This window comes from Psittacula echo (assembly GCF_963264785.1).
Source record: "Psittacula echo genome assembly, chromosome: 2".
In the NCBI taxonomy this organism is placed as follows: Eukaryota; Metazoa; Chordata; class Aves; order Psittaciformes; family Psittacidae; genus Psittacula; species Psittacula echo.
In genome coordinates this window covers 8,742,165-8,755,010 of record NC_137737.1, presented here as the reverse complement: position 1 = coordinate 8,755,010, position 12,846 = coordinate 8,742,165, and the positions used below count along the sequence as shown (strand labels likewise).

The window sequence follows — 12,846 nt, the reverse complement described above, 5'->3', positions numbered from 1 at the left end:
GAAATTTTTGACCCAAATGTTTTTACAGCAGTATTTGTAAACTCTCATCCTATTCCAGGACAACATGAAAGTTACAAACAAAAAAGAATCTAGTTTGAAGAACTGCAAGCACCATCCTTTTAAACATAAGATTTCTTTTCAGATGAGGTAGGTGATGCAGAAAAGCCTCATATTCAAACAGGGCCATTTATGGCCCATCCAAGAAGGACAATTCCACCTGTATCCTTGTTCCTAACTAGCAGATGTGGATAGGTATCCAGGCTGGCATGTGGAAGCAAGCCAAAGACAGTAAATAAGCACCCTACTGGGAACCTGCTACAGCTGACCAGCAGAAAATCCTAGGCACAGGGCTGTGGGGAAATGAAGGCCAGCAGCAGCACTTTGTAACTTAGCTTGGACTCTGCTGGGATACAGGTTGCTGTGCTTTGATTTGCCTTAGTGTCAGTACATCATTCATGACCCTTCACTGCACAATGCCATGCAGCATCCCCTCAGTATTTCCCCTCTCCTTTCAAGGATGCTGGATGCTTTTCTTAATGCCATAAATGCCACTTTATTTTATATGCAGTGCCTTATAAATCAGGTACAGCTCACGTAGAGTTCAAGATGGGAACTGGCTGGCATTCAAAAAGTATAGTTCTCTCTAACTTTGTATTGGACTAAATACATGCCACACATGGCAAACCATTGCAAGGCCTGCCACCCACTAGCTCATCTCAGGTCTTTGCCCTCATTTCTAGTCTACTTTCTGTTACATGCCAAAACTACATATGCTGTGTTACCTTTTGATGTATGCTGATATTTTCATGCATAAAGTAAATATTTCCTAAACTGCACAAAATTACTAGATGTTTTAGGCACGTGACAGCAACAGACCTTCTGGATCCTTGAATTTAGATCCTCACTGTCACAGACAACCAGAGTTTTACAGTTAGCTCGGTCCATCTACCCTGCCATTTCACAAACACCTTTTTCATATAGAGTTACTAAATTGGAAGTGAACTTGAGTCATATATTTGGATGGCCTTCTTTTGTTGTGTTAGCGCATTGCATAGTGCAACAGGGTCCTTACCTTGATAGTGACCCCTGGACAGCCACAGAGAAATAAATAGCAGCCATAAAAAATTGCTTATAAAACAGCCACTACAAATGACAGAAGCTTACATGGCCAAGCAGAAAAATCAGTACATTCATATCATCAGGAGCACCTGCTTTGATGTAAAAGTGTTTTGATAGCTACCACCCAAGCATCTAAATACCTTTACAAGTCTTAACCACAATCTACAGCAGAACCTACAGCTAATATACAAATCGGAAGATATGGAAAAAAATAACCAAAGAGGAAGAAAGAACACAAGCAATGTGCTTTCTCACAGTCACACCGCAGAAGAGTGACAGTCTTGATGTCTACTTTTCTGGCATGGACCAGGCCCTTACCATTTTTATTATAATCAGTTTACAGTTTTAGATGATTTTTATGACATTCAAATGTGATAGATTGAAGAGGGAGGTTGATACCCTTTATATCTGCTTATAAGCACTGAGACTCATTGCTCAGTATTTTTAGAACCATGCCAACTTCATAGCAATTTTTTGTAGCAAAAGAAGCTGCTCTCTCTGCTCAAAATCTCTCTGATACTTTACCATGCTCAGACATAATCTGATTTCATGAACGTTAACACCCAGTTTTATTTTGCCTTTCATCCAACAAAAAATAACTACCAGTTATACAAGCCCCTTTATATGCTGCATGGGAGAGCTCTGGTTTCATGCCTGTGCTTTCCCCTTGTTGTGGTGTCTTCTGTTGCATGGGACCAATTCAGTTTCATGGTAAAATGTTGCAGTTAAAAGGATATAATGAAGTATATTCTAACCCACTACAGGCAGGAAAACACACGCCTCCTCTCCTTTTCCACTCAGTGCACTGACTACAGTTCTCTTTGTGTGAATCATTCCTCACAAAAGAGACCAGAAGATACTGCTGCTGTATTTTTTTAAGCTTCAGTAGGTCTCATGAGATGAATAAACAAGACCTTCAACTGAGTCACCTTTCCTTCCTTCCTTCCAAGCAGCTAAGTAGTTATTGAAAGAGGGCTGGCTAGGTGGGAGGTATCATCATCATCTCTCTGAAATGTATTTATAGCAAGTAGTTGTTTTTTCCAAGCCATGTTCTAACCGTCAGATGGTTGACCTTAAAACAAGTCCTTTCATGTATCTTTGCATTGGTTCCCTGTTTATGCAGGACTGATAAGGGGGTTGGGTTTTATTCATTCTTTGTGTCCATGGTTGAAAATTGCTGTTTCAACTAAAATATAATCATAAAAATCTGAGTTGTCTCCAAGTGCTTATCTACGAGACAGCTGGAGTGTAATTAGCATTACTTTTATTAATAAATAATTAAATAATTATCTTCTTGGGGCATATTTGGCCTTTGCATGATCTTTCATGAGAAAAATCAGTACTTTCATTTAAATGCTATATTTTTTTATTCCTCAAAGCAATCTAATCTGCTGTGCAGGAAGACTGGGATTTCTGTTTGATTGGCTGCTTGATAGCTGAGTTTATTTTAAAGTGAAAGAGAAACAACTGTTTCCTAGTTATTACCAAGATCAGATCTCTCCTTATCTTTGTCCTCACTCAGATGCTTACTCATGGTGAGGAAGGTGCTGTATGCACTTCTGATTTCCCTTCATGTTCAGGTCCAGTATAGTTACACTTGTCCAAAATATAGCAAATTACATGTGTAAGTGGTTGTCTGCCAGTAGATGTAGAGCAGGTGTCCATCCCCAGGTTTCTGGTTTTCTGCTACCTTGCTCCTGGAGAGCATTTAGCCAGTTGCAGGTATCCTGCATGCTTTGGAAAAGGTTGAGACACGTTTCCAGCAGTTAGAAGTGCCCCCTCAGCTGCAGTCAGACAGCAGGTTGGACAACCCTAGGGAAAACTCAGGGAAGGATTATAACTCTGCTCTGTCTTCTGCTCCAGAAGAGTAATCTAATCTTGTATGTGCATGGAAACACAACAGCTCACTAACATCATTACTCTCTACCAGGAACAAGCTGTAACCAAGACATATCGCATCTAACAGATACGCCTCTTTCTATATGCAACTCCTAAACCTTTTAGGAGCAAATTATGGCGGTGAATAGCCCACTTTTTATACTAGTGTTGTTGAAACAGTGCAGCTATAAAAATGCACTTGAAGAAATTACTCCACATAGTCTTATCCCAGTCTATTATTCCCTTAAATACTGAAAGCTAGAAGGGTGGGATCGTGTTGCTAGCTAAACTCATGTAAAACAGCAATAAGGAAGCACTGAAATATACCTGCAGATGTTTAGAATATGTAGATAGGGATGGATATTGGTGCACAACAGAATGAAGCTTGGTGCTGCAGACTAGACAACAGACTTGCAGAATAATGACCGGTAATTTTTTATTTCTTTATATATTTGCTTGTAACAAATTGTAGTTTCTTTGACTTTGCTAATGTAATCCAAGAGGACTAATCATGTACTGGAGAAAAATGGGAAATGCAGGACTTTGTGATTTACATTTTGGAACTGAAATATGCAGGAAACTGCAATAATGCACAATTAGCTGCCAGAAATATAGATGACACTAGCGAAATCTTATTTAGTACACACTATTAGAATCTGCTAGCCATATGGATACAAACAAAAGCCATCCTGGTGCCATGCTCCAGAAACACACATTTACTGTGAGTGATACGCTGCTGGTAATTAGTATACTTTTTAATTTCTTCTTTCTACCTCCTACTGTCACTCATTGAGCATGAGCTTCAGCAAACCAGCTCGGTGTTATGTTCCAATACCATCCAGAGACGCATGCGTATTCAGCATTAGAGGTTAATCAGAGGAAGCAGACAACAAATGAATTAGCATCGGTGGACTAGGAGTCTTACAGTCCATCAGCACTCTTTTTTACTGAAGTCAATGAAAAACATTACAGTGATCTTAAACTAGATCCCCACAGGGAGCTCTGGGAATCCCAGAATTTCCCAAGACTATGCTGCAATGTAGTACAGTACTTCTGAGTCAACCGGTATATATTGAATATCTAAGATTAAAACCTCAGGTGAGGGTAATGAATTTCAAGGGCTCAGCATGATTAGGCAAAGATTATTCTTAGGCAAAAATTATTATAGTAGAGGGAGTCTAATCCACTCAGGCAATGAAGGAACAAGAAAACGCTAGCTATTGAGTCAGACAGCCAGATATATAGAAATATATTTGAACAGTCGTAAAACACAATAATGAAAGAAGGATAGTAACATATGTCATTCCCATCAATCCAAAGACAACGGGTTCCTCTAAACAGAAAGCTGGGACTTCCTGTTTGAAAGTCCAGCTGTTGAAATTACCAGTCCAATTGAAATCTTACTGGAAAGATGATGTGTAAGTATCACAGAAGGAGGACAATAATGTGTTAAAGTTCACGTCTTTTAAATATACAGCAAAACAATATATTTATGTGCAGTCTTGTCTTACAATGTGACAAGATAGTCATGTGCATAATAAACAAGCAACTTTTGCTGAATCAGGACAGTGTCTATCAGAAGATCTAGTTCCCTGTCCATTTGCTAAGAAATGTCACTGCAAGTTTGCAGCTACCAGATATAGATACTGCACACAGCAAACACTGAATCAACTGCCTTCAGGCTGCAGACTAAATGGTGGAGAAAATAAGGATCAAAACTGTGAGAAGGATAGCGCTTCAGAGGCTGCTCTGTGCTGACTTTGACAAAGCCTTTTTTATTTTTCATTCTGATTTGTGGGGGATATTTTGGTCTGCAGGATGCTTTGAAAATTTCAAAATGAAAACATTCTATAAAAGCACATTGAAAGGTCATGAGATGCTTGAGACATTCTGAAGAGTTCTGTATTCCTGATGAATTTGCAGGGCAGTGCAGTTAATAGCTTGAGGGAAGAAATGCCATCCAGATGGATCTGGACAGGCTGGAGGAGTGGGCCCATGTGAACCTCATGAAGTTCAACAAGGTCAGGTAAATGTCCTGCACCTGGGTTGGGGCAATCCCCAGCATCTGTGCACATGAGGGATAAATGGATTGAGAGCCCCCCTGCAGAGGGGGGTGGGATTTGGTAGTGTTGTTGGGTGGAAAATTGGGTGTGTGTTGTTAATCTGCACTTGCAGCCCAGAAAACCAATTGTATTCTGGGCTGTATAAGAAGTGTGGTCAGCAGGTTGAGGAAGGTGATTCTGGCATTCTACTCAGCTTTTGTGAGACTCAGCTTGGAGAACTGCATTCAGCTCTATGGTCCTCAGCCAAGGTAGACATGGACCTGTTAAGGTGAGTCTAGGGGAGGGTCATAGAAGTGTTCACAGGGCTGGAGCACCTTTTCTATGGAAGAGAGGCTGAGAGAGTTGGGGTTGTTAAGCCTGAAGAGGCGAAGGCTCCAACAGGGACTTTATTGTCGCCTTTCAATATACAAAAGGGGCTTATGAGAAAGGTAGAGAAATACTTTTTATGAAGGCTTGTAGCATAAGCACAAAGAGGAAAGGGGCAATAGTTTGAAACTGAAAGAGAATAGATTTAGATTGGTTGTAAGGAAGAAATTCTTTATGGTGAGGGTGGTAGGGCATTGGAATGTGTTGCTTGGAGAAGCTGTGGCTGCCCCGTCCCTGGTAGTGCTCAAGGCCAGGTTGGATGGGGCTTGGAGCAACCTGGTCTAATGGAAGGTGTCCCTGCCAATGGTAGGGGGTTGGAACTAGGTGATCTTTGGGGTCCCTTCCAACTCAAACCATCCTATGATTCTGTGATTATTCAATGCATTGTTTACTCCATGAAGAATATCAGCTTGTTCTAAAGGTTCAGGAAGACACTGAGTCTCACTGATTATCCTGTATGTTGTGGATGGATTTATGCTGTGAGAACTGGGTGTTAAATGATGATAAAGCGATAGCATTACTCACCCTTTTTTCCTTCTTGACATATACATGACTGTGTAAGATCTAAGAGAGTGTAAACTTGCATTGGGTTTTTTGTTTGACTTGTTAACCTACAGGCAAATAGAGAGTGTGTCTAGTCTGTGGAGTGAACCCCTATGTTAGAGCTGATCTTAAGAAAGATAGCATGTCCACATAAATCAGCATGCAGCTCTGCTGGGTTTGATCCTAGGTGCAGTACAGCCACTCATTAGAACTAATTACTCTTGGCACAGCATTGTGCTGATGCAGCTGTGCAGCTTCCAGAGCTAGTTCATTTGGCACTTAGCTCAGGGATCACTGCAGTCTTGGGCATAGATGTGCACTGTCATTTGGTCAAATGAGTGAAGCTTTCACTCATTAGTTCAAATAGCCATTTCATTTGGGAATTAGATAAATGATGAAATCTTCCAGATGCTTAGTCCAATTATTATAAATATAGCCATGATTTTTGGCAACTGTCAGACTGTTAACAGAGAGCCAGACTACACAGTAATTCCTGCATTGCAGTCAAACAACTTGGATCAACAATTTCTCTCTAAGATATTGTTTTGGTGGCTTTAATCTTTAGTTGTGTCCATCGAGAAGTGACCTCCTAAAAGCAGGTCCTTTGTTGCAATATGGCACTTCAGGGTAGCATCTGTAGCCCTTTCCACATACTTTCGGCAGCCAGGAACAACCTGTCAAGGCTGTTTCAATGTCAGCATTAGCATGGCCATTTCTCACCCCCGTACAAATGAGGGCAGCAGGGCAGGTAATTTAGAGATGACTATGTAAAGCTATCTTTAAACTCTGCTTTTTGAGCAGAAGTGGGAAAGGTGGACGTGATAGTTGCTTTGAAATCCCGGAAAGCTCTCTTTCCTATCCAGAGTCTACTAAAATCAGTGGGAAGGATTCTAGTGACTACAAATACAAAACCTGATCTTGACCCCTGTGATGGATTTCTGATAAAGATACATAAACCACTAGCTCTAAATACATTTTAGTATCTTTATTAAGTTTTTAGTCATTTTACTGAATTCTGTCTACTAGTTTAGTCAGAGCCCTTCATTTGTATTTACAAACAAACTGTCCAACAAGTTTGGCAGGTGTTACCCTTACAGAGAGAGAATATTTTCAAGCTGCTTTTATTCACAGAACAAGCAAGCAACATGGAGGGGGGAAATATCTATCTGGCAGGTTTTAGTCTACATATTACTGTTTTATCCCATTTTACAGCCAAGCCAGTGAGCTCCGATTCTAATTGTTACAAGGCCTTTATGTTCTCAGAGTGGGATTTCAAAAAGATCCTAAGGAAGTTAGATACTATTCGCTTTGACACAAGTCTGCTAAAACATCAGTGAATCCCATTGAAGGGTATAAAAGTACATCAGAAGTAATAAAGTACAAGGGAGATGAAAGTCCATGTTTCCAAGAGAAGATAATGGGAGAGGGGAGAAACAGAGACAAAAATGACTGTGGGGAGGGTTGTAATCCCTCCTCCTTCTTTTTTTCACAGCTTATGTGTCTTGAGAACCTCCACCTGCTTCTCAGCATCTTGTGAGCACTCACCCATCTGTCAGCATCTCTCTCTGCTGGCTGCCTCATTATAGCCAGAGAGCCTAGCCTGCAGTTTATCGACAAGAGGGAAATAGGAAGAAAAGAGACTTGAAACACAAGAAATTCTAGGAAAATGAGAGACCTAGATCCTCATAGATCTTGAATATCACAAAAGTCTAACAGTTCATTTAGCCTTACCTTCTGCACAGCAAAGGACATAGAAGTATAGGTTGCTTCCCATGCAGTTGAGCTTCAGAACTCGTGCTTAACTGAAACATATTTACCAGAAGTGCTTTGATCATCTCTGTAGCTTTTCTCTGGACCCTCTTCAGCCTGTCCAGGTCTTTTTTGTGTGGTGCGGACCAGAACTGAACACCTCCGCAGATGTTGCCTGACAAGCGCTGAATACAGTGAGATAATGACATAGCTGCTGGGGATGCCCTTGTTGATGTTCCGCAGCACTCTGCTGGCTTTCTTTGCCACAGCTGCACACTCTTTGCTCATAGTGAGCTTGTTGTCCACCAGTACCCCAGGTCCCTTTTCACAGAGCTGCTCCCCAGGCAGGCAGATTCTAACCTGTGCTGCACTCCTGGATTATGTTTTTCCAGGTGCATGAACTTATACTTGTCCTTGTTAAACTTTGTAAGGTTCTTGTTAGTCCCTTATTGCAGCCTATCCAAGTCCTTCCTGCAGGGTGGCTCAGTAATGTCCCTGCCTTTTTATGGGCAAATGCCTCATAGATTTTCAGATGGTGGGATCTGAATAGAGCTAAAACCAAGAACACAGAACAAAGAGCAGGAAGGGCATTTTGTTTGCAAGGTTGCACTTCTGTGTTCTGAACAGATGGCTGACAGTGACCTGAGACCTTAGAAAATTGAATCGATGAAAGAAACAAGTTCAGATTTAATTATATGTAACTGCACAAGGCACAGAAAGGGTAAAACTAAGCCACAAACCTCAGTTTATTGAGTGAATGTATGTGGCAGGAGCACATAAAAAACTCATCTTTGTTCAGTTTTACAAAGTTTCCATCACAAAACAGCTGTACTGAATGAATAAATTAAAACCCACCTTATTTATTATTATTATTTCATAATTAAGCAATTTCAGATATTTGTTCCATGTCTGATCTTCATTCTCATTTCTTACAACAACTGGTTTGAGTTCTCTGCTCTTTGGTAGAATAGAAAGTAAAACGATCATTGGGAAAACTCATTTTGTGAGCTACAAAGTGACCAGCAGGAATCTCTGGGACCTGTGCAACTCATTTTCTGCATGTTTCTGGAAAAAAACCTGCTCTGGTTCAGTTGGTCACTGTGAACAATCATGTGTGCACATATATGTTAGATATCTTTTAATCATCCCCTTCAAAAGTTTGACAGAGTAATAACACCACTGACATGTCAGCCAAGGATGTATTTGAGTCAGATGCCACATCATGCAAGGATTGTGTGTGTAGGCATAGAGAGATTGAAAAGGAAACCACACTTGGGAAAGAAACTCTAAGTAATTGCTGTTCTTCTACATAACTATTTATGCAGAACTTCTAAACAAATCTGATATTGTAATGGATCTGTCTGAGATGGAGTTAACTTTTTCCACAGCAGCCTGTCCAATGCTGAGTTTTGGATTTGTGCCTAAACCAGTGTTGATACCACACTTGTGTTCTGGCTATTGCTGAGCAGTGCTGGCACACATGAAACCTTTCTCTCTTTCTGACATCTCCCCCAGTCATTTGGCTTAAGGTCGCAAAGAAGTTGGAAAGGGACACAGCCAGGACAGTTGACCAAAGGCCAAAGGGATGCTCCATCCCATGCAGCACCACGCTCAGCAGTAAGCTGGGATAGAGGGAAAAGTAGGAGTGGGAGTAGTGCTCTGAGCTCAAAGCTGTGTCCAGCCTGACCTTGAGCACTTCATTCTCCCAGTCCATGCCCTGAGATTCAGGAAGTCGGAGATGTGTGAAGAGCAATTGCCAGTGAAAACTGAGACAAAAGAAGTTGCTGAGAACCTCAGTCTTCTCTGTGTCATTGTCACTAGATCCTCTGTCTCATTTATTGCAGGGTACAATTTCTTTTGTCTTCCTTTCTGACTAGTGGATGTTATCACATAGAATCATAGAACAGTTAGCATTGGAAGGGACTGGAAGATCATCTAGTTCTAAGCCTCCCTTCCATGGGCAGAGATGCCTCATTTCTGTTAGGGTACAAGTACCAATCGTTTCACATAGAGATGCCCCTCATTTAAGAATATGCTTAATATGTAGACTCAGAAATTAATTGCAGTGGAAGTGAAGAATAAAAATCAGAGCCAGCAACATAACTGTCATGCAAGACATGCTGTCATGCAGCCTCTGCCCATCTACGAAGCTCTTTTCACTAACATATTTCATGTGGTTTTCAATCCATCAGTCTAGCAAATAGACTCCCCTTTGGTTTATGAGAGTCCTGTTTTTAGGTTGCTTAGGGAAGGATCAGCACAGTCCATAGATCTTAGAATCATAGAATAGTTAGGGTTGGAAAGGATCTTAAGATCATCCAGTTCCAACCCTCCTGCCATGGGCAGGGACACCCCACACTAAACCATGCCACCCAAGGCCTCATCCAACCTGGCCTTGAACACCGCCAAGGATGGAGCATTCACAACCTCCCTGGGCAACCCATTCCAGTGCCTCCCCACCCTCTCAGTAAAGAATTTCTTCCTTAGATCCAATCTAAACTTCCCCTGTTTAAGTTTGAACCCGTTACCCCTTGTCCTGTCACTACAGTCCCTGATGAAGAGTCCATCCCCAGCATCCTTGTAGGCCCCCTTCAGATACTGGAAGGCTGCTATGAGGTCTCCACGCAGCCTTCTCTTCTCCAGGCTGAACAGCCCCAACTTTCTCAGCCTGTCTTCATATGGGAGGTGCTCCAGTCCCCTGATCATCCTTGTGGCCCTCCTCTGGACTTACTTCCTTCTCTAACTTTCAGCAAGTCAGCAGGTACATGCACTGAAAATGACCTTGGAGATTTTTCTGGAATGCTTTTCTTTCCCTAAATACAAATTGAAATATAAAACTATACTATGAATTTGTACAAATGGTCTTCGTGTCAAAGTGAATAATATTCTCTAGTAAGTACATACTTCATTGTAAGTCTTTCAGGCTGTGATACAAATCTTAGTTTAAAGCCATGCATAAAGTTAGACTATGCAGGCACAGAACTTCTATTGGAAATATCTCTATTTGTCAAGTCTCCACTCCTTTCTCTTACAATAAGGGTAAAAAATTAGAGATGCTTCCATCCAGAAGACCAAAAACTTGCAAAGAAGCATTCTTGCAGGGGATTTCAAAATCCTGAATGGGATTGTACTCAAAGTACCCATAAGCAATATGAACAGTGTCATCAGTTGCCTCGGAATAAGGTGAAAAGTCTATTAAGGAGTTCTTAGCCTTGTAGAGAGACTGCTTTTGAGAAGCAGTTCAAGCCTGACAGCGAAGACATCTGCAGCAGTTCTTCAAGGGAAAAAGTTAAAGGAGAATTACACACACAATAAATAAACCTGAACACAACACACAGCTTAAGTACTGGTGAGGTTTTACTCTAATTCCTAATTCCCCGAGTTTGTTGGCAGAACCACTGAAGTTATAAGACATAATAACATTAAAATGAAACATCTTTATTTCTTTAATGGCAAGCTTTGGCTCATACAGTTTTCGTCTTATAAAGTGCAAAAGGCCAACCAGACTAAATTCGCAGCTTATGAAAGGCAGTTCATTCAAGAAATGAAATAATTTTATTCATCAGAGAACAAGAGAACACAACAGCAATAAAATAATGCTTTTATTTTTTTCTTCTAGAAATAGCCAGTCTGCAGAAAAAAAATCAAAGATGTCAACTGTATCATAAATGTGTTTTGAAAGAACATTCTCTATAAAAAGTTCCTTCCTATCCTTCCAGTTTCCATAACAATGCATTTCATTCCATCAGACATAACCTTGTGAAAATCTATTAGGCAGAAATACTTTCCACTATTTATCAGTATTGTTAGTAATAATAATAATCACAGAGTGGGGCTTCTACCACAACTTAATAGCCTTGCTGAGTAAGATAATGCTGTTTCATTAATTCACCACAGCTGTGCTGGGACATTGAGGCCATAATTGGGCACCAGACATTTTTCAGAAGAACTGAAAGAGCACTGTGGCTTTTTTATTTTATATGAAAGAAAAACACATTAGATGGAACTCTCGATTGTCTTCTGTCTGGTATCCTCCTTTGTGAATGTTAGCATTGATAATCTGTTTCAGGTAAGCCCTTCCAGCTGATGTATAGCTACCATAATGAAATTTACAGCCCCAAATTATACAAACTAAATCATATATATATTATTATTCACAATCCTTGTTTAATAATAAGTATCGATTGTAGGGTTTGCTGAGGATGACCTGGAGGAACGTCCAGGAGATCCTAATGTACGTTTGTAAAATTTCCAAACACGTTTTGAATCATCCACTATAAATAGAGCACTGTAATGCTTGCTAAGAATCCATTTCTTTTTCAGCCATAAAATCTCTCAGAGGTCATTACCACAGCATTATTAGTTCATTGTAAAAATTAATTGCCCATGGACAGAAACAAAAATGTAGATAACTTCCGCACCACTATGTATCAAAATGCATATTACTCTAAAAAAACCCTATGGAAACTGGAAAGCTGGAGGGATCAGATATTGATGTCATTGTTGATGTTTTCTTCTGAAAGCTGGTGAACAGATTTTTTCAGTATTATCAAAGTTACAGATGGAAATAAAAAAGTTCTCTTCCAGGCTATAATTTATTCTGGTTAAATTTTACAAGTCAAATTGATCAGATTTTCATCACATGCTATGGAAACTTTTCACAACAGCTGCTTTGGAAATACGTTAACTCCTACTCAACTCAGAAATGTGCTTATAAATCCTGAAAAGTGCTGAGCGGTGCCTATTTCTAGTAAATATGACTCCTTTCTTTTTTGGAAGTGTAAGTGCGTTTGTGTACAGTGTACGATGGGATCCCTTTTGCTTGGCGTTTCAGCTGCTACAGAGGTTTCCTTTTCATTTGATGTTGGAAATGGACCTGTGGAAATCGTCGTTAGATCTCCCAACCAGCTCAATGATGATCAGTGGCATCGTGTCAATGCTGAGAGGAATGTCAAGCAAGCCAGCCTGCAGGTAGACCAGTTACCCGTGGAGGTCCGGAAAGCCCCAACAGAAGGCCACACACGGCTGGAACTGTACAGCCAGCTCTATGTCGGTAAGATGCAGCGCAGGTAACAGGGCTTTGCTCTCCCATGCTGACCACTCTGTGCCTCCTGTCTTGCCAGCAGCA

The 12,846-nt window shown here is 40.7% G+C and overlaps 1 protein-coding gene across 1 annotated transcript in view; it reads left to right on the top strand.

Moving 5' to 3' along the window:
• The window catches only part of CNTNAP2 (contactin associated protein 2), a gene marked incomplete at its 3' end in the record, with an annotated part of 1,031,819 nt that overhangs the window by 941,259 nt on the left and 77,714 nt on the right, over positions 1 to 12,846 (top strand). Inside the window, exon 17 of the mRNA XM_080639583.1 lies at positions 12,553 to 12,771. Within this exon, the coding sequence (XP_080495709.1) occupies positions 12,553 to 12,771 (219 nt within the window). The remainder of the gene's footprint in view (positions 1 to 12,552; positions 12,772 to 12,846) is intronic.